Source organism: Miniopterus natalensis, chromosome 1 (genome assembly GCF_054644295.1).
Source record: "Miniopterus natalensis isolate mMinNat1 chromosome 1, mMinNat1.hap1, whole genome shotgun sequence".
NCBI lineage: Eukaryota > Metazoa > Chordata > Mammalia > Chiroptera > Miniopteridae > Miniopterus > Miniopterus natalensis.
The window spans coordinates 144,632,121-144,655,249 of record NC_142081.1 but is presented as its reverse complement, the minus strand read 5'-3'; the positions used below and the strand labels follow the sequence as shown (position 1 = coordinate 144,655,249).

At 39.3% G+C, this 23,129-nt stretch overlaps 1 protein-coding gene across 1 annotated transcript; it reads right to left on the bottom strand.

Annotated features, from left to right (window-relative positions):
* Positions 1-8,907: 8,907 nt before the first annotated feature.
* On the bottom strand, positions 8,908-21,278 carry LOC107535676 (alcohol dehydrogenase 6). The gene is made up of 8 exons (XM_087824866.1): positions 21,237-21,278; positions 20,206-20,307; positions 18,040-18,172; positions 14,931-15,018; positions 14,602-14,818; positions 13,221-13,481; positions 11,465-11,600; positions 8,908-9,050 (listed from the first exon to the last, which is right to left on the bottom strand). The coding sequence occupies exons 1-8, from the start codon at positions 21,276-21,278 to the stop codon at positions 8,908-8,910; spliced, it is 1,122 nt and encodes a 373-aa protein (XP_087680992.1).
* Positions 21,279-23,129: the final 1,851 nt, after the last annotated feature.

The following is a 23,129-nucleotide window of genomic DNA, read 5'->3' as shown; positions in this document are numbered from 1 at the left end:
CTCCCACACTCTTCTCTCCGTTCCATCTCTATTTCTCAATTAAAACGGTTCTCTTGAATGTCGTTAGTGAACTCATTTTTAAAAAATGACCTTTAAAAATTTCTTTGTAGCCCAGCTAGTGTGGCTTAGCAGTTAAGTGTCAACCTATGCCTCATTGGGTTCTGGTTCAATTCTGAGTCATGGCACATGTCGGGTTTAGGGCTTGATCCCCAGCATGGGGCATGCAGGAGGCAGCTGATTGATGTTGATGTCGATGTTTTTCTCTCTCCTTCTCCCTTCCTCTCTCTCAAAACATCATTAAAAACATACTAAAAAAATGTCTTTGTAGCCCTGGCTAAGGTGGCTCAGTTGGTTGTCGTGTGATCCTGTACACCAAAATGTGGCAGGTTAGATTCCCAGTCAGGGCACATATCCCAGTTGCGGGTTCCATCCTTGGTCAGGGCATGTGTGGGAGGCAACGGTTCGATGTTTCTCTCTCACATCAATGTTTCTCTCTTTCTCTCTCCTCTCCTCTCTCTGAAATAAATAAAAAATTTCTCTGTGGCATTTACTTTTTTTTAGCTTTTCTTATCATATTTTTATGAATTCTTTCCCTTTGGTATGAACATTAGAATGGAGTTTCTGTCTCTGCTAGACATCTCTATTTTAACAGTATTCCTGTTCATGGAACAACCTTATCTTCTTTCACGGCTCCAGACTCCTATCTTGGGCTCCCCTGTTTGACACTAGCACCTCCATTTTCCTTATTGTTCTGAAACCTGCCTTGATCTTATTTTCTATGTTGTTTACAAGCTCTGTGTATTCTACCTGTCATGTGCCTTTCATTTCTTTCTTTCCATTTTTATTATACACTGCAGTAATTCTGATTGGTTCTTGCTTGTACTATCATAGTAGCTCTCCTCCTGATTCCCTGTTTTCAGAGTTCCCTCTGCCAGTTCATGTTTCAAAGTGGTGCTAGATTAGTATACTGAATCGTTTTTATCATATCAGTCTAAAACCACCAAAAACTCTAATTCCTACTGGATTAAACAAAAAACTCTTACTGTGGCATTTAAGACACTTTACCTACAACCCAACCTATATTTCAAGGCTTTCCTTCCAGGTTTCCCAATTATTCTTTTTGTCTCAACCCAAGGTAGGTAGACCTTTCTCAGATGCACTGCACGTCTTCCTGAAGCCTCCATGCTTTTATTCAAACTGTTTGCTCTGACTGAAACGCCTACTGCTGCCATCTGTTCCCTCTGAATTCTAACATATGCTTGAAGTCCATCTCCAGGTACCTGTTTTGCCTTTTCCAGTCCTTCTCTTCAGATGAGATCTTCTCCCTCCTTGAATCCGCATAGCACTCACTATATTTGTACCCCTCCTCTTACTGCTCACACATACATAGACCTCCTAAAGAAAACTCATTCTGTTTCATGTTCTATTTTTTGTGTCCTTTTTGGACACCTTTCCCACAGACTCCTTAACTGTAATGATTGCATTTTATTTACATTCCAAATCCTGCGGAGTGTGCCTCCAAGACCTAAAAACTACTAGATAGTTATTAATGCTGATTAAATTGAATATTTACCTTGGAAATACTATAGCCATTAACACACTCTTCTGAATGCTTGGTATTGGCCTTCTGCTGATTGGTAGGCCCATTTATGAAACTCAGATTAGAATTCAGAGTTTATTTATTTATTAATTTTTTAATTCTCACCTAAGGATATTTTTTCCATTGCTTTTCAGAGAGAAAGGAAGGAAGAAGAGGGAGAGAAACATAGATGTGAGAGCGACACGTCGGTTGGTTGCCTCCCTCACCCAGACCAGGGCCAGGGATAGAGCCTGCAACCAAGGTACGTGCCCTGTTTTGTTTTTTTTAAATATATCTTTATTGATTTCAGAGAGAGGAAAGGAGAGGGAGAGAGAGATAGAAACACCTATAATGAGAGAGTCATTGATCAAGCCCGCAACCCGGGTATGTGCCCTGACCAGATATCGAACCCCGATCGCCTGGATCCTAGGTCGACACTCAACCGCTGAGCCACGCCCGGCCGGATGGTCCGTGCCCTTGGCTGGAATGGAACCCAAGACCCTTCAATCAGTGGGCCAGTGCTGTAACCATTGAGCCAAACTGGCCATGGCAGAATTCAGAGTTTAGACAATTCAGTTGGCTAGTGGGAAATCAAGAGTGAATGCTATTTCTTTCTACTCTCTCTGTCTTTTACATTTTGAAAATGAAATGTATTTTAATAAATACTGCCTTTATAATTATTCAGAGTGTTTTGTGGGAAACTCTGTATGTGTATACATTATATATATATATATATATATATAGCCTGTTTTCCCCATGAGTACTACAAGATCCAGACTAGGATCATGTATTGCTCCTGGTTGTCATATCTCACTTGTCTCTTTTAATTGTGAACAGTTTCTTAGGATTTCTTTTTCTTTCATGACACTGACATTTTTGAAGAGTCACATGCCATTAATTCTTGTCTTAATTTCTCTTTAAATTATGAATTTAAGTCCAACCAACTTTTTGATATTTCATGTTATTTAGAATTCAGAATATTTTGAAGATTCAATGAAAATACACAGGCACTTTCTTGGGATGCCTTCACTTTCTAACAGCTCTCAGTTGCAGTTGACTTCTGTTAAAAAAAATGATTCAGACACTTGCCAATGCTGGTAAAGAAGACTTTATTCAAGAGGGATGACTGCAGTGTGGGCTTTGCAATTAGGGAGAAAGTTTGGGCTTACCTCTGAATACATCAGGGACAAGTGGAGATTTATAACCAAGGAGCAGGGTGGGGGTCTGTGGAAGGAAAATTACTAAGAGAAAACTTTAAGATTTGGACTCTTGCTAGATCGACTCAAGGACTTAACTGGCTCCTTGCTGAGGCCAGGCAAGAGTGATAAGCTGTGGAGGGTTGGGGATGAGGAGTTTGATCATATATCAAGGGAGGGAGACTTTTGCTAAACTGAGGTGGCAGGATTCTTGCTAAAACTGGTCTAAGCAGGCCAAGGACAGAGGCCAAGTTCAGGAAGGAGGGCTTTCTCTTTCCTGTTTTGTCCTGTGAGTTTCGTTTTATTCTTAGATACTTGCAGTTCCTGTGATTATTCCCCCAGCATCATTTCTTCACCCCAGTGACAGTGGTGTCTTTCTATAGTAGTAGCTACATTCACTTAGAAGCTTTTCCAGTCCTTGCAAAAGTAGCCCATCATGCACCCCGAGGGCCACCAGCTACCCAGAGCCCCTTCCTCAGAGGTCTGATTTTCAGTTCTGCTGGGCCCTTCTCTCAAGCTTCTAAATTTTAATAATCCCAGCATTGTCCTTTTGTTCTCTCAGCACTAAGGCTTGTAGCAGCTTATTCTAGCTGCTACCTTAATGACATCTTAGTCTTCTCTTCTTGCATTTTGAGTTGCCTCGTTAACAACTTTGTTACCTAACAATTCCTCATATGAACTATTATGATTTCTGTCTCCTGACTGAATCCTCACTGAAATATAGCAAAGGCCAAAGGCCAGGACTTTGGGCTGGTTAACTTGTGTGCTTTGACTATGCCCAATAATGCTTATAAGCACTGGAGCTTGAGCTAAGTTTGACGCCACAAAAGGTGATAAAATAGAATGAAAGTAGCTTTAGCATCCTGAACCTGGTCAAGTCAGCGCAGCTGATGAGTTGATGGCTATTTTCACAGGTTACACTGTTTCCCTTATTTTTCCACCTTTCCATTTCCACTATCCTCTCACAGAACTGTTTTTCTCTTCCCAAACTGAAACTGCTTACCTATTCAATACTAACTTCCTACTTCTCCCAGCTCTCAGTCCCTGGCACCATTCTACTTTCTATCTCTATGAATTTGACTAGGTACCTCATATAAGTGAAATCAGTTATTATTTGTAATTTCTTCACTGGCTGTTTCAGCTAGCATAATGTCTTCAAGGTTCACCCATGTTGTAGCATGTGTCAGCATTTTCTTCCATTTTAAAGCTGAACAATTTTACATTGTATGTTTATACCACATTTAAAAAATCCATTTATCTATCTGTCCGTGGACACTTGGGTTGCTCTCACCTTTGTCTGTTGTGAATAGTGCTGCCACAAACATGGATGTAAGAGCCATTTTTAAAGCCAGCTACCATAGTGGGCAACTGGAGTTTGATTCCATAAGGACACTCTGCGGATTGCCTGTTTTATAGCAACTTCTGTCAGTCCTTGGTTGATGGCTGCTTGAGAGAGGTAACTTCCCTGGAAAGTACAACTTCTTAACCAAGGGCAGGCAGGGCAACATTCTGTTGTTCTTGCAAAAACCCACTGGCAGGGGAATACTGACGCTGACGGCCAGAAGCCAACAGGGGAAGTGGTAAGGTCCTGGGGATACGTATGAGGCCCCAGCCACCCCCTATCATGTCTATCATGATCATGTCAATTATGATCACACCCATTGGTTTTAATTCCAATCGTGATCACTCCCATTGGTTTTAGTTCCAATCATGATCACACCCATTGGTTTTAGTTCCAAGGTTTTTCTCTAATCCATCTTAACACACAAATTCTCAAATGTTCTTTCTGCTTCCAGTCTCTCTCCTCTCTGCGCTATCGGCCACAATGCTGCCAAAGTCATGTTTTTCTGAAACACAGATTTAAACATGCTAGCCCGGCCGGGCGTGGCTCAGCAGTTGAGCGTCGACCTAGGATCCAGGCGATCGGGTTTAATTCCCGGTCAGGGCACATGCCTGGGTTGTGGGCTCGATCAATGGCTCTCTCATCATTGATGTTTCTATCTCTCTCTCTCCCTCTCCTTTCCTCTCTCTGAAATCAATAAAGATATATTTAAAAAAAAGAAAAAAAGAAAAGCTCTCTTTAGAAAAAAATAAAAATAAAAATAAACATGCCAATCCTTTCCTTGAAAACCTGGTGTGTAGAATTTGACAGTCAGTTACTTTACCAATCACTTACCCAAGTAACATGGCCTCCTCTTCACTATTAGGCCCAGCCATACCTCTCTCCCCACCTTCTCATAGACACTACGATCGACTGTACTCTCTCACCACCTTGAGCTTTGGCTCATGCTGTTTTCTAGGCTCTCAATACTCTTTATCCATGTGGCAGATTTCAATGCATCATTGAGGCTCAGCTCAAACATCCCTGACGTTTTCTCTCATCTCTCTGAAGGCTGGGCTAATTTTTTCCTCCTGTTTACTGGTTGGTTTTGCCTTTCCCATATTGATTATTATATTGTTTTAATTATTAGCACATCTGTCTCTCTTCCTGGATGTTGGGCTGTACCAGGCATTTCTGGATCTCCCACTCCCTATACATTTTTACTCAGTAAATCTTTCCTGAGTGAATAAGTGATTAGTTAAGTGACTGACCACCAAAGCTCATCAAAAAGGCCATGAAAAACTGGTGAACTTCTTCAGGATCCTGTCAGTCATTCTAATAGCTGGCCACCTGGCATATGAATGATGTTAGAGTGAAATAAGTAGGAGCAATAAAAGTTCTTTTGAAATTATAGTGTAGGCCAATTCAAAATTTCACTGCTAGTGTTAACTTATAACATTTAATAGGAAATTGAGGTGTATGTGTGTGAATAGGATATAGACACATTTTCAGCAGCTGGGGCCAACACCAATATGAAGGCTTCCTTGTGAGTGTGCAGGAGATCATGGTATCACTTGTGCATTATCAGGAAACGTTAACTATCAACAGTGCTATAAGCAGGCATCAGGATGCATACCACGGGTTAATTGATGGCTTCTATATTGTATAGACACACTTTATTTTATTTAAGTGATAGCCCAGATGTAATTATTCTTGTTTTCAGGTAAAAATCTGAAAATACTTAAAAGCTTGTCATTTTGCAGGCAAGGGATGTGGACTGTAGTTCTCCCTGGAGGCGGGGCTCCTACTGTGGGTCTGGGGATGAGGTGAGCCCTGCTGGAGGCCAAACACTGCCCCTGTGAGTGACAGTCCAGGGCAGTGCAGTGCCCGGGAATAGAGAGAAGGATTTTGGTTTGTGGTTGGAACAGGACACTTAAATGTGGCCAGCAATCACAGTGGGTAGGTATACAATGATGTGAGTAGTCACCGGTACTTGTGTAAAGTTTTTGGCCATGTATCAACAGAAAGGAGAAAAAGCCTGCGTCTGTGATTGGATTAGAGAGAGTTTTGCAATGAGCTATAACATCAAGAGACATTTGAAGTAGCTTAAAGCATTGGGCTTTATTGGAGCAGAGTGTAGGTGCTGTTTACAGCAAAATATTTTTGGACAGACAGACCTCCCAAGACCTGAATACTTATCCAAGTTCTCACTGTTAGTAAGGTTAATTCATGAAGCAGAGCAGGAACACGCCTAGGTGACCCTCAGGGAATAGAAAAGCAGAGCAGGGTTGGAAATTCCAGCTTGGACTTGGGAAGATGGAGAAGGAAAGAGCCTCTTCCTTGTTGGCAGAAGCATCCCTGATAAAGCATGCCCTATTCCGAGCCCTCTGTCTGCCCAAATACTCTTTATGATGATCGGAGAGGAGGCAGCCCACAGGGGCAGTCCACGAGGACCCAGGCCCCTTCTCTGATTCTAATGCAGACAACAGGTTGAATAAAACCAATATACAAGCCATTTTCTATTTCTAGGTGGCAGGGGTAAAGGGCCTAAGGACCACTGTGTTTGTACAAAGTGTTGAGAGTCAACAGCACATCAAATGCAAAAACAATTTATTAGTTGGCATTGAAGTTAATCATTTTTTCCTTGCACGGTTATCCATTCTCTCATTAGGACTTGAAGCTTTCTGCTGGAGGCTAAGGGTTGAACCCACTGAAGGAGAGCTCCTGCTCCCACTGGTGGCACAGTTTGGAAGGGAAAGAATATGTTCAGGAGCATCTATCCCCCTATTTGTAGGAGGCAGACATCCTGAAGGAAGGACAGGATGCCCTCCTCATGATGCTTCTTTTCAGTTTGGGAATCAGAGTCTCAGGAGAGCCCTTTGACACATGTGGTGGCCATGATGACAGAGACAGGCTGGGGAATGTAGCTCACCTTTCTGGCTGATCTTATATCATGAAGGTACTGGTCTTAGGTAAAAATATGACCTCCCATTTCCTGGTCTCCCAAGGTCTGCCAAGGTCTGCTGACCCACGGGGACCCCTGTCTGATCCAGTGGCTCGAGACCTAGGGGAGCCCAAGGTGGAGCACAAGAGACTTTAGGAAGTGAGCTCCTGGTGAGTGTACTGGGGGAGAGAGTTAGAAAGGGACTGTGTCTAAGGGATAGAGACGAAGTCATATCCCAAGAGGGCTCAGTCTTAACCCAGGTTCTAGGAGAATTAAGAAGGATTAGGGCAGAGAGGGGGGGCATGGGTAGAGAGTGGATCTTGTCTTTCTCTCATCCACTTCCTGGAGGAAAGAATCTATGACATACATTAGTAATGAACTACACAACTATTCTCTTTCCTTGGAGAGTGGAATAAAAGCCAGTTTTGTTGCTTAATACCACAGCTGCCTCCTAGGGAGCATGAATCCTGGTAATTAATACGACTCCCCCTCAAGCCCTTTTTCCTTTCTGCTGAATTCTAGGTGTCTTGGTTACGAAGCCAGGTAATATGAACTGCCGAGAGCTAAACTGTCCTGGCCAATTAAAGAAGAACTTGAAGTCTCTTTGGCAATCCATGAAAGAAGAGGTGAATGCCTTTGAGATATTATAAGTGATGGTCTGAGGCTGGGTTATATGAGGTGTAATGCCAGTAGATGTTTCTGGGGTAATATTAAGAATGAAATATTTAATGTTTAATAGGATTTATTTAAGTTGATGTAATAAAGTCCCCTTCCCCAATCAGCTTGCTTCAACCTGAATGTTCAATAAACTCATGAATGCTGAGTTTTTTTTCTTTCGTGTGAAATGAGCAGAGCTTCATGGGGATGAGAGACATAGTGTGCAAAGAAACAGGGGCCCAGAGTTAGAGGCAACTGTGAAAATGGGAGTATCTTGGGGTGACTATTTGTTTGAAGGGTTTGGAATTGGGTGATTCAAATCAACCTTAATCTACCCCTAACAGGGAGGATGTTCCTGGGTGAGAATGGGTCACATAAGACCAATTTTGATGAGGTGGTGAGAGCAGAAGTCAGATATGAGCCCCCTACTGAATGAATCAGAGGCAAGAAAATAGAAACAGTGGATAATTCTTCTAAGTCATGGAAATTGTACAGGATGCAATTTAGTTGGTGAAATATGCTGCAGATCTTGCGTTCATCGCATTGTACTTAAAGTAACAGGACACAGCGGATACTAAAAAAAGAAAGAAAAAAAAAAAATAAATGGAAAAATTTCCAAAACAACATTTGTGTTTTGGGTTTCACATTTTCACTTTCTGGACCAGTAAGTTTCATGTTATGTGAAAAATGGGCAGATTAAATCAGTGGTGAGATTTTTCAAAATTACATGGAGTTCCAAGGGTGAGGAATATGTGTGCAGACCTGTACCCTTGTGGGGTTGCCAGTGTCCAGTTTATGGCTGGTGTTCAGTTTGTGGGCCAAAGACAGGTGTCAGAATTTGAAATTCTAGGGATAATTTCTTTGAAATAGAACAACAATGGCCTCTTCATAAACTATGAACTTAAACTTGAGCTAAAATTTTATTTGCCAGCCTCATTAGTTAATGTTTCATATAAAAATGCCAAATTGGAAATAAAATGCTAATGGTAGGGGTAGACTATCACTTAAATATTTTCAGGATAACATTTTTCTTTTTGTAAACTGGAAATGAAATAAAGAGGGGGAGGAGATGTTTACAAATTGCTGAAAACTTCTTCAGTTGTCTGCGTGTGGCTTTGCCAGCTGTGGCTTCCTTTCCCCTGCCTCCCCAACTTCCACACGCCCTTTCTCTTGGCCGCAAACACTCAGACATAAACATTATTGCAGGAACTTACCATTTTCCGGTTTTCATGAATCCAACTGCTTCATTGATTTTATCAAGATTCATAGTATGGGTAATTAGTGGATCTAAATTAAACTTCTTTGCCATATAATCAGAAACCAGTTTAGAGACGTTCTGTCTGCTTTTCCAGCCTGGAAATACAACAAATTAACAACAGATTTTATTCATTAGGCTCACTCTACAAGAAGGGCCATTCAGGTCAGTTGCTAGAGGTGTTGGCTTTGACTGAGGAAATCTAAGGATTCCCCATTCACTTGTGTCAGTCCTCAGGAGCATGCCTGTCCCAAACATATACCCTGTATAGCAGGCTGTTTTCCTGAACATCTTGAGACCTCTGGTACAATAGAGAATTTACTTAAAGCAAGTATACTGTGGACCTTGTTTTAGATGATCTTGGTGTTAAGTCGCACTGTCTGAGAGCTGTAAACCCACATGTAATGTATAACCAAGGGCCAAGTCTTGGGAACCATGAAAGGAAGCATTTCAAAGGTGAGAAATAGGACATTTCATATATGTGTGTGTGTCTGTGTGTCTGTATGTCTGTGTGTGTGCATGTGTGTGTTTTGATCTGCAGTTTCATGAAAGAGCCAAATATCTTAAAGGAAGAGTTTTTGCCATGGCAGTGATCTCAGTGACAGCTTTGGACAAAAGCAAGGTAAGAATGAAATGTACCTTCTGGAAGTAAGAATTGCACAGGGAAAGATGGGGTCAGCCAAGGGAACAGAAACTTAGCATTGTATTTTCTCTGTTTTCATAATTTTCAAGAAATACTTTTATGTTTACGACTGTGCAAAGTGACATACCCAGCAAGTCACCACACAGAAGTGGGGGCCTGCTTGTTTCTGGAGAGGGTGTGTGTGGTGTAATTGGGCAAGGAGATAGCAGTGTCCTAAGCAGCTTATTCTGTGACAGGATCTTGGCCATTACTTGCTTTTCTTGGTTGCAGCCTGGGCCACGTTCTTCATGCTTCCCTCTTATTCTCAAAGTTACCTAAAACTATCCCAATATTTTGCATTTAAGTTGGTTTCTGTTATGTGTAATCAAGAATTCTAACATGCTGTATGTCATGACATGAAGGGCTAGTATATTTTTCTGTTTGTTTTTATCTTTTTTCCAAAAATTGAGATATCATTGACATATAACATGGTATCAGTTTTCAGTACACAGCATCATGATTTGATGTATGTCTATATTGTGAAATGATTACTGTTAAACTAAGTTTAGTTAACATTCATCATCACACATAGTTACAAATTTTTTTCTTGTGATGGCAACTCTTAAGATCTGTTTGTTTTTATTTTTTGATTGGTGATTTAATAAAGCATTTTCATATCTATATAAGAAACACTTGCACTTGTTTCTTGTTTCTTCTTTCAGCCAAACAATCTAAAAAGGAAGGCTCCAGGACCACAGACTAGGCTAGGCAGTGTTTCTTAACAAGAGCAGTAATGGCATTTTGGGTGGGAAAATTCTTCACTGTGTACGTTGTAGGAAGTTTAGCAGGCCTGTTCAACACGCAGTCAGTGCTATCCTTAATTGAAAACTATTGAACTAGAGAAAGGAATTAACTTAATGATCATTACATGAATGTTTAAGTGGCGTGTGAAATAGTTTCTTTATTAGGATTATTTAAAATATTGGTGATCTTATTTTATAAGAGTTAGCTGAATATTTGTATTTGGAATGAAATGAAGGAATTAAAATTACAGTCTAAACTGAATTATTACTTTTTTTCCCTGGCTCTGTCATTTATCTACTTTTTGTAAATGAATAGGGTAAGATCCTAGTACCTGTAGGCATACACCACCATAGCTAATTTGGAGACCACAGTGAGCTCACTGGTTCACATAATGCAGATAGCTCCTAATTCTCATCTCTCTTGCCCAGGAATTCAGATTGCCCCAAATTGCTAGCTAAATACATTTCTTCTTAAATATCAGATTACTTGCTTATATGCCCAGGATCCTAAGCAGATTTATTTAATTTAGCTTTTTTATACTTTTTAATAAAAGACTTCTAACATCTATAAAAATATTTCTAAAACAAATTATTTTATGATTTTTCTCCCTCAAAAACATAAATCTCATTTGCTTTTTATCAGTAGTATTTCTTTTCAGTCATGAATCCATTGTGTTTGCGTTGGTATAATGACAATTCAGTTTCAGATAAAATTTACACTGTGGAACAATGACTACTAATGGTTCAATATATCCTCCAAAGAACCCTAGTTGGCAGGTGTATAACTCAAGGGAAATACAGTTGTTGATTGCAGAATTGCCTTTTCTTTACAATTTAGAATTTGCATTAAACTTTGGACACTGGTTTCTTCACCAAGTTTTAAGTCTCTTCTCTCTCTTTGCATGAGAAAAAGCTTACCAAGAAGCCACTGTAGACATCTAATATCCATCCCCTTATCTCGGATATTTATGTGTTGAAACAAAAACTGTAGTCTAAAGCTCTTGTTTTATGTGTCTCCTCAAGCATTTATGATACGTTTTTCTATTACCCCCCCTTTTAACCCCCACAGATTTCCACTCTTCCATACCTCCAAAAACAGATCCCTTCAAAGATCGTCCTGAGAAGAACAAGTAGCCATTGATGTTGAGCTGGACACCATAATCCAAGAGCCCAACAATCACACAGACCCCATGGCTCTCGTGGCAGGAGGCCAGGGCAGCTGCCTGTTGTAAAACAATGCAAGACAATGCAGGGGTTAAAAGATGTGCCTCAGAGGTAGGAACCTAAGTCTAAACCTCAACTTGACTGCTGAGTGGGCTGTGGCCTTCTTTTCTGGTTTTCTCTGTCCTCTGAAATAACATTTATCTTATAAGGAAATGCTGAAACATAAATAAGGCATTGTGTACTGCCAAGTATATATAGTATCTGGCATTTTAGATTCAACAGATAGAAATTAAAAAATGAAAATACTAAAGGTACCCATGGTAGTAATACTACTGTAGCTACTACTACTACTATGGCTACTACTAATAATTTTTTTATTGTTGACTCTATTACAGATGCCCCCCATTTCCCCCGCCTTTGCCTCCCTCCACCCTGCTGCCACCCTTCCTAGGCCTTTCCCACACTATTGTCTGTGTCCATGGGCTATGCATATATGCATATATATTCTTTGGTTGATCTCTTCCTCTCCTCCTTACCCTCCTCCCCTCTGAGATCTGTCATTATGTTCCATTTATCCATGCTTCTGGTCCTATTTCGTTCATCAGTTTATTTTGTTCTTTAGATTCCATATATAAGTGAGATCACGTGATATTTGTCTTTCTCTGACCATCTTATTTTGTTCAGCTTAGAAGTCTCCAGGTCCCTCAATGCTGTCTCAAAGGGTAAGAGTTCCTTCTTTCTACTTCTAATTAAGAACCATTACTGATACTAATGGTTAGAGTTGACATTTTCTTTTAAACATCAAAGAGTACAATTGGATATTTGTATAGCATCATGAATTAGCAAAGAGATAAACTAATGTTCCCATTAGTTATTTTTAAAAGCTATTTCTCAGAGCCAGACTGTCTGTGGGAAAGACTGTGAGAAACGTTTTCCTATATCTTTTAACAGAAGAGGAAACGTATGTGTAGTGAGGAATGAAAAGATTTTGTAAGCTAAAGAAAGGACCTCAGCTAGAAGAGATAGTTCTTGGGTTTCCATTCAGCTGACTAGAAGATGGAGCCATGTAACCCAATAATACGTTTCTACAAATCCCCCAGGAAAGCAGGTCTCAAATTGTGAAGTAACATTTTCTCCATTCATATTCTCTTATGTAAACCATGTTTAGCCAGAAAAGTAACAACTTTTTTTTTTTTTGGAATGATTCTATTTAATCAAGATTGGTAAATATTTATCTTGGAAACATCTCACATCCAACCTGAAAAGACTTTGCTGAAAGTGCAAAGCTCATCGCTTTATAGGATCATTAATCCAATATTGTCCTTACCCTGCCGAAATCTTCTGGGTTAGAACTTAAGTTACTGGGTTTTGCTTGTTATGAAACAATCCAGTGAGAATTCTTTACAGAGCCTTTTTGTTCTGCCTGTTGGAGGTTTTGTGCTTATTTGAAGGAATGGCATGATGGAACAGAGGGAGGAGAAAACTCAGTATGGGAGTTCAGTGTCTGGGGTAATGAACAGATTTGTAGGAGCAGACAGAGGGTAACGGGTAAGATGTCACGGGGCACAGGAAAATTAACTAGAGGAATGTGGAAGAAATTTTAGAATTTTCATTCAAGTAAAATCTACAATGATGACTGGTAGAAATACTGGTAATTTTCATTCCAGAGGCTCACATACCACCATTTCTGGATTTCCAATGACCTCAAAGCAAAATTCTACACCAGTTCCTGTCATTTCAACTAAAACTTCATGGATAGGTTTCTTGAAATCCTGTGGGCTGATGCACTCAGTGGCACCCACTTCCTTCGCCTTCTCAAATTTGTCTTTGTTGACGTCTACCCCAATGATCCTGGCCGCTCCAGCCGCTTTACAGCCCATGACAACAGACAGGCCGACTCCTCCAAGGCCAAACACTGCACAGGTGGAGCCTGGGGTCACCTGAGCACATAAAAGCATAAAACAGAAGCAAGGAGAACACAGAGATTTATTCAGTTGGAAAGACGAAGTCTGTATATACTTTTTTGAGACATAAAACAAAGGATATTTTCAAATAAAACACATAACTAAATTTGTAGTTTCTCAAGGTATTTCTAAATGTGGGATACTTTTTACCAGAAGAGCAAAAAATTACCTGCAAAGAGAGTGTTTCAACCCAGGAATTAGCATGGGTAGAAGCAATTTAATGAACTTTCATTGAATCTTAAGACTTATTTGGCACAGTATTTATTTAGCTTCAGATATTTTTGAGATCTTTAAAACCATCTCATCTTCCTACAACCCTTTTTTCTTTCTCTTGTGAATATCTGTAAACTTTGCATTGTTTACAATGTCAATGCCTTATGAAGGCAAGGGCTTATTTTTTATTGAGTCCCAGCTGAGACTAATTTAAATGGAACACCTTATACCCTATCTCTCTGTATAGTATTGGGACTAATGGAAATTGGGAAAAATAAAGAACTAAAATTCAACAGCCAATTAAAGAATGGAGCTGGGCAGGATTGGGTGAGGTTCCAAAACAGATGTATGACAGTAATCCACTCAATCAGAGTGGGGTTACTGACCAATCTGTTTTATAGAGCAACACCCCTTTTGTCAGTTGGTCTTTCTACTGTCCTTTTCTTTTTATGAGCACTGATCACCACCTGATGCATTATACAACAGAATAGAAACTCGATGAGTTTTGTTAGCTGCTGAATCTCCTCACCTGGAACAGTGAATGACTCCATAAATGTTTGTTGAATGAAAAAAAGAATGAACTACAATGTGGAAGGACACATAGTCATTTTGTGACTGTGTTTTGTTTAACTCCCAGGAATTCCTGATGTCTTCACTTGTGAGTGGAATCCAGATATAATTTGTCATTATTGGCTGAAGGGAATGGGAAAGATGTTGAAGAGGGTATGGGATGACTAGACAGATAGTAAAGAACTCAAGGATGTTTAGAGGAAGGTTTGTGAATCTTCCTCAGGTTGTATGATCAGACATGACCCAGGTGCATGAGGCCTGTCAACACCACATACCAAGAATTCCATTCATAATGAGTATAAATGCTTCTCACCTTGGCAGTATTGATCGCAGCACCGTACCCAGTGGAAAAACCACAGCTAATGAGACATACTTTCTCCAGAGGAGCCACTGAATCAATCTTGGCTACTGAGATTTCTCTAATCACTGTGTATTCAGAGAAGGTGCTCGTATTGGCAAAGTGATATATTGGTTTTCCCTTGCAGGTAAACCTACTGGTACCATCAGTCATCAGGCTGGTATGCGACTGTCTTTATAGATCAAACAACAAACAGAATTATTTTATTTTAAATTACAAAGCTTAGAGTCTTCCCAAGGACATTGAATTAACTTTTCAAAAAGAAAATATTAGTAAAAACTTACTTTAATTGTATACAATAATTGTCCTCAGAATTAAGGCAAGAGGCACACTCTCCGCACTGTGGTAGAAAGAGTGTGATCACTTTATCACCTATGAGAACAAAATCATTTAATGTTATCTTTTAAAGTAAAGAGATAGCTGTTTCTCAAGACCTAAACAGCAAGGCACCCAAGAAAATATGAGTACTGAGAGCAACTTCCACATTTAACTGTGTTAATACTATGGAGAATGTGAAATACTTACTAAGAGTCCCCTGGACTCAGCGGCTGAATCCCAAGGAGCTGGCCCCAGATTTGCCTTCTTTGTAAGTTCCATTTGAAGTTTCAAATGATTTTATCATGTAGCCATTAAGCCACATCTTATCTTTCATTCTCCACACTAACTTCTGCTGTTGGGAGTTGTATTTAAAGTAGCATGGATACCACATGCTCACAATATGAGCTTCTGGATTAGGGAGAAAGGATTGCCTATATGCTGTTCTGTGTACTTCACATCAGTTCTTTCTCCTTGGCTGTGGAGACCAAAGGTAGGTAGATTTTTCTAGGATTGTTCAATGTATAAGGAGAAGATCAGAATAACTTGCCTGTGATGGACTTTCTGACTGCCCCATTGTCTACCACTGTAAACGAGCAATTTATTTCATATTTTTAGTTAAAAAACCTTTGTAGGATGACAGTTCTTTTGTTTTAATTATTTCTAGTTTTTAAAAAGTTACAGACATATGGTAAGAACTTAAATGCATAAATATGAAGATTAGCTCCCTAGTTTCCAGTTCCCCTTTCTCCACCCTGGAGATAATTACTCTTCTCAGTGTCCACGGTATTTTCAGAGATATAACTCCTTTAAAAATACAAAGAGTAGCATACTATTTACCTTTGGTTTTTTACTTGCAGATTTCTTATTTTAGTACATATAGCACTCTATCATTTTGTTTAATAGTTATGTAGTATTATGTTGTTAGATATGTCATAATTTATTTAACCAGTCCCCTGGACATTGATAGACATTTAAGTTATTTCCTGCCTTTAAAACTTTGTGTTGTTTTATTTTTTCCTGAGATGAGAAATAACAGTGCAATGAATATTTTGTGCACATGTGGGTTATGGTAGGCAGAATTTCTAAAATGGCCCCCCAAAGACATCCCGTCCTAATCCCCAGAAACTGAATTTGTTGTTACCATGCCAGTGAGTATGTTACATGGAAAAGGGGCCTTTGAAGATAAAATTAAGGTTACTAATCAATTGACATTAAAATAGGGAGTATCCTGGATTATTTAAGCAGAATCAATGTAATCACATGAGTCCTTGAAAGGAGACCAGAGGAAAGCAGAAGAGAAAGACAAAGCAATTCCAAGCATGGGAAGGATTTGATGTGCTATTGTTGCTTTGAGGCTGTAAGGGGGTGGAGGGACCTCACAGGAAGGAATGTGAGCAGCTTCAGGGAGCTGAGGGCAGCCCCAGCTGACAGCTGGTCAGTCCTACAACCTCAAGTAATTGGATTCTCCAGAGTGTCCAGATAAGAACCCAGCTGGCCAACGCTTTGATTTTGATCTTGTGAGACCCTAAGCAGACTTCTGACCTACAGTAATAGAGATAATAAATTTATTTTGTTTTAAGCTGCTAACTTTGTGGTGATTTTTTTTTACATTAGCAATAGAAAGCTAAGATATGGGTATATATATCTATGGAACAAGTTTCTAGAATTGGAAGTATTGGGTCCATAACAGGTGTATATAAATGATGTCACATATTTTTCAATTTAAAGTTTTTCAAATTTACTTTTTAAATAATAAGGTATGAAGGAGTTGGTTGCGTACAGTCTTGTCTACCTTATATATTATTAAACTTTTAAATCTTTTCTAATCAGTTAAGTAAAGTGTTTTACCACTGTATTAAAAATTTTTGTTTATTTAATATGTTTGAGGTTGGGCTCCTTTTCACATGCTTCAAAGCATTTGTGAATCTTCAAAGCAACATATATATATATATATATGTATATATATATATGTATACACACACACACACACACACACATACATATGTATGTATTTTTCCCCCTCCAAACTAGATGTGTATTTCCTTTGCCCATTATTCTGCTGGGCTGTTTTTTTTAAAAAAAATGTTTTTAAAAAATTCTTTATATATGAAAGAAATTTGCCCATTGTCTTATTTGTTTGTTGATTTGGGGAGGGTATTTTTATCTTTTAATCCTCACTGGGAGATATGTTCTTATTGATTTTTAGAGAGAGAGGAAACAAGAGAGAGCAGGAAACATCAATGTGAGAGAGAAACACTGATTGGTTTCTTCCAGTATGCGCCTCGACCAGGGATCAAACCCAAAACCTAGCTATGTGCCCTGACTGGGAATTGAACCTGCAGCCTTTTGGTGTGTGGGACGACACTCAAACCAACTGAGCCACTCAGCTAAGGCTGGGAGGGTATTTTTTATAAACAAAATTTTAAAAACTTTTTATGTTATCAACTTTATATATTATTTACATCTTCTAGGTTTTTTTACTGATTAAAATTTCCTTTTCTCCTTTGAAATAATACAATATTCTCTTATGGTTTTTATACACTTCTATGCTTTCACTTTTCACATTTAATTCCTAGATTCATATAGCATTTTTATTTTATATAAAGAATGTAATAGCAACTCAACCTCCCCCCCCCAAGATGCCTATCAAGTTGTTTCAATGTCATTTATTGAATAATTATGTTTTTCTCCTCAAATTTGAAAGGCAGACCTAATTGTACATTTAATTCCTATATATATTTGACCCAGTTCTGGGCTCCTCTGTTTAGTTCCACTAATGTGTTTGACTATTTATCATATGCCTTATTGAAATAAATTCTTCAACAGTTTACCTCTTTTTGTAAATTTTTGTCTTATTTACACTTTCAGATCCTGTTTCAGTAAATTCTATTTCTAGTTCTTATTAATATAAAAAATAAATACAAAGAACGTAATACGTTTAACCTTTGTGTATAACATAATTATTCCTTTTCTAAGAAATGGTCAACGTTTCACCTTTTATTCACTTGATCTCATATTTTCCTGATGTAGGTTCGAAGTTGCTGCTGTTTCCTAACTCTAGGTGCCAGTTCATACCTGGTTTCACAGTGCTCACTCCTTCTCCCACACTCTCGACTATTCCAGCCCCTTCATGGCCCATAATGATGGGATAAGGCACTTGATTCTCCAACATTTTAATCTCTGTACCACAGAGCCCCGTGGCCACGATCTGTATGGGAGGCAAGGAGTAATATAGTTTCCTTTGTCTCAAATAAAGGTGTTTTAGAATTGTTAATGCTTTAAATCATTTCACTAGGTTGATATGCTACATTAACAATGCACTCATTTCTTAGTTTTATTTCTAGATGAGTGTAAATAATTTGCTTAAAGCAAAGCAATATTTTTCACTAGTTAATTTCAGAATCAAAATGATGATTTTAAAGCTTACTGGGGAGGTCAGAGCGGGTTCAGCAGAGACAGTTGTAAAACCACAGTGTGACATCAAAGATCTTTGTTCTTCATTGGAGCTTGCAGGTGGGAGTGTGGAAGAGAAAGACCAATTTTAGAAATGAAGGAATTGGAACACAAGGAGGAAGGATTCTATCTTCTATTATAGTTGAAGCCTTAAATTATTTCACGCAAGGGCTGTATAGTTGTATTATTGGTAGAAGTCATAATCCCACTTTTTGTTGTAAATCAGCCAGACAGTTTGAAATGGAGGCATCCAGAGCAGAGGTTCAGAAAGGCTGCAGTCCTGGCCTTGCCCTTCTTCGCTGTGTGACCTGGGGGTAAATTATTCTTCATGAGTCTCAGTTTCTTCATCTCTAAATTGGTATGAGGTTGGTGTGCTTGCACACCCACACATGTCAAGAGATTATTGGAAGAATACTGTACAATTGCTTACAACCCAACTGTAGAAGTGCAGTCAGACTTCGTGGGTCTAGAAATCCATCCAGCAGACTTTGTCTTCATCTCTGTACTCTGATTCAACATGTGCAAAGCTGAATTTTCTTACTATTTTCTGAAGATGGGCTTTTTCTTCTTTTTAAAATATATCTTTATTGATTTCAGAGAGAGGAAGGGAGAGAGACAGAACCATCAATGATGAGAGAGCTGCCTCCTGCACGCCCCCCACTAGGGATCGAGACTGCAATCCGGGCATGTGCGCCGACTGGGAATCGAACCGAGATCTGGATCCTAGGTCGATGCTCAACCGTTGAGCCACGCCCGGCTGGGCGGGCTTTTTCTTATTTCTCATGATCATATGGTTAGAAATGGCTACCAGCTCTGAGTCCTTCCAGCCTCCCCAGTGCGCACCATCTCCTGCTTTACTCAGTCTCTGTATCTTGTGCAAATCCATGTGTGAGAGATTCATATTTGTAGCTTGTCGTGAGTGGCGACCCTGCGGGTAGGAGGGAATGGAGACAGCCACATGGCCTCTTGTGCACTCTGCATGGGATGACTGCCTTAGGAGGCTCTGAGAAGAGGGCATGGATTGCACAGGTGACTGGAAAAGGACCACTTCTTTGTAATCCATTACAAAGAGTACTTATTCATCATTATTAAAATTAAATAATAACAGTGAAGTCAGGTGAACAATGTTCTGGTCTGGTGGTCCCCTGTTAGAATTACTTGGGGGGAGATTTAAAAATTCTCCTGACCAGAGTATACCCCAGACCAATTACATAACAAATTCAGACTGTCTGAGGGTGGGAACCAGTTATTAGCATTTTTCAAAGTGCCCAGGTGCTTCCAAATGTGTAACTAAGTTTGAGAAAAGTTGTTGACATCTGTGTTCTTACTCTACTTAGCTGTGTGACCAGTCACTTCACCCCAGTGGATTTAAATCTTCTCATCTATAAAATATCAGGTATTCCTAACCTGACCTTCTAGGACTTAGACTTGATTTATCTGTAATCAAACAAATTTTTCATATATCAAATTTCAAGATAACTTAAATATCATGAAGAATATCATCAATAAATTTAAAAGTACAGATTAAAATATGGTTCAGGGATAGAAACTTCCTTTGATTAGTATTTAACACTACAGCTGTGAATACATATCCTTTGGGCATTTAGCCCACACTATACCACCCTAATTTTTTCTTTGGCAGAATTTAAAGACAGATGGATGTTTAATGAAAAAGAAATAGAAGAGTATGTAGTTTTCTTTCAGAATTTAACATTGTGAAAAGAATGTATAACTTACAGTGAACAGGTCTGATTTTTTGGTGTGGAAATGTGTATTTTTTCTCTTTACCTTTATGCGAACTTCCTTTGCTTTTGGTGGGGCCACTTCTACCTCCTCAATGGAAAATGGTGCACCTGCCTTCCAGAGCACGGCTGCTCTGCACTTGATAACCTGGGAAAGGGAATATGGGCAGAAAGGGAAACTCTTTAAACTTGGGAGATGGATTCCCATATTAATGATTATTAGAAAGTTTAGTCCAGTTCTTCCACACTCAAGCCCCCACTCCAAAAAAAAGTCATTGCTTAAATATATTCCCTGTGTAGCTTCTTGGACCCTAGTCCAACTTGTCTTTTACTATCAGTCTCTTCATTCAAATTAGTTTTGCAATACTAATTATATTTATATATTTATATAATGCCACATAATCAGGAGGATAGATGTCATACTTTTGATCTTGAAGTTGTCCAGTGGCTGTTTCAGGATGGGAATGGCATTGCAGTGTGGGAGTTATTTGTGATCCTAGGTGTGTGATCTTAGAATCAGTTTTGGGGTGGAGAGGTATGTTATGGAGCAGGGAATGGAGAACATCTAGTTGTGGCAATTCATCAAATGGTGGTCATAGGCAGGTTGAGGTTGGAGAAGTTGTTGGTGGCAAGGTAGTTCTTAGGGGTTCTGATTTCAGCCCGCCACTGTTCTCACTGTAAACTCTCTTCCTATATGGTCTCACCTATTTTTATAGATTCCACAAGTACCTTTATGCAGGTGACTTTGACAATTTGTATCTATGGACAGACTTGTCCCTAAGCTTTAGACTAATTTATTCATCTGCTATTTGAATATCCTCAGGTATCTTAAACTCAACACGTTAAAACATGATTACATCATCATTTCTTTCTCCTGTCCCCACCCCTCCCTGCCAGTGGTGGACATTACAAAACAACCTGACCCTCCCTCTGCTTTCTCTATTCCAAGTGGCCAAGTAACCTATTCACTCAAGAAAGAAAGAAACCTGGGAAGTAGTCTTAATTTTTATCTCTTCACCTCTGGAATCTGTCCCCTCTTCTCCATTCCTGCTGCTACTGTGTGGTCCAGGTCCTTACCTTGGCTTTTACCTGGCTTGGGCTCTTCACCTTCAAATCCATCCTCTATATCATTGCCATCTGAACTATAATCTTGATTATGCTAATCCCCTACCTAAAAATGATATGGCTACCTGTTGCTTATCAGGATCTATTGACATGGTCTTTAAGACTCTCCATGAGCTTCTCCCTATCTGTCTCTCTAGCCTTATTCCTGGTCACATTTTGCCTCTGACTTTACCCTCCTGGCACAAAAAATGTTTTGGAGTTTCTCATATGGGATATTGTTTTCTTCCTATGTTTCTCCCTCATGCTAAGTGGCCCCTTCTGTGGGAAGTCTAGCCAGATTTCTAGCCAGCACTTCTTCTTTCTTTTCTACCCCTGCATACTTTTTTTTTTTAAAGTAGCATAAGGCAGTTTATTTTTAGAAGATACATTTTATACCTGTTGCCCTCTGCTGGTTTAACAAAGAAATGTCTTTGAAGTCTTAGCAAAATAAGCAGGATATGGTCCCAAACCAGTAGCGTCAATATTTGTGTACTTGTCAGAAATGCAAATTATTGGGCCCTACCCCCAAGCTTAGTTACTCTGGGGGGCACCAGTAACAAGTTCTCCAGGATGTTGCTGTAAAAAACACTTGCACAGTCTTTTATAATTACTCTGTCTCTGTGAGATCTTTGAAGGAGGGGATGTGTCTTCAATTCTGGAAAGTTTGATCTAGGACTTGATATATTTCTTACTGAAGGACTAAAAACACTACGGAAAGGCAAACACATAAAGGGAGTAAAAGAAAAGGGAAAGGAGGAGAGGAACTAAGATTAAGACAGCCTCTCACCTTTAGGAGTACAGAGACTAGCTGGGTGATGAGGTGTTATTAAATAGAGAAGCACACAAACTGACAAAACTGTGACATGACATAAAGAAAACTGTACTTACTTTCCCTGTGGTATTCATGCTGACTTTCTTCGTGTTCTTCTTGCCACAAATGAATATATTGAGAAAGGGAGATTCTAGTTACAACTTTCCCCGTGGGAAGTTCAAGAGTACACAGGTCACTGGTTGATCAAAAGGCTGGGTCCTTTGCTCTTTGTGTGACCTGGTAAATGATATACCTGAAACTCCACTGTCTTGTTTCTTATCTGAAACAAATTTAGCTCAGTGAAAGTGCACAAAAAGTGACATTTTGCAAAATCTTTTTTCTTTCAATCATGTAAAATATAATTAGTATCGCAAAACTAATTTGAATACAAAGACTGATAATACAAGAAAAGGTGGGTTGGGGTTCGGGAGCCTTCATATGGCATACATTTAACAATGATTTTTTTTTTCCTCAGGTGCAGAGGAACTGGACTGAACCTTCTAACAATCATTAGTGTTAGTATGTTCTCTGTTAAGCTTTTTTTTAAAAAAAATCTCTCTATTGATTTCACAGAGAGGAAAGCAGAGAGAGAGAGAAACATCAATGATAAGAGAATTGTCATTGATTGGCTGCCTCCTGCATGCCCCCGACTGGGGACCAAGCCCACAATCCAGGCATGTGCCCTGAGCGGGATTCGAACCCTGATCGCCTGGATCCTAGGTTGATGCTTGACCACTGAGCCACGCCCAGCCAGGCTTCTCTGTTGAGTTTTAAATTTGGTCTTTTAAATGTACAGGGTTAAAATTTCTAGTAGAGTGCATAAAATTGTTTCTTTTATCTTATTTTTTAAATGTGGATATGATCATCTTTGTCTCTACACTTGAGTAATCCTTTTTATTTTCCAAAGGTGTGTTTCATTGAGAAATTAGGATGTTACTAAACGGTTTAATCTGGTAGTTTAGCATAAACTCCTCACGTCTGGGTATGCTGAGCTGGTTACTCAGAGAAAGTGGAGCCAGTTTGCATAAGGAGCCTCACAATCAGGATTTGGATTT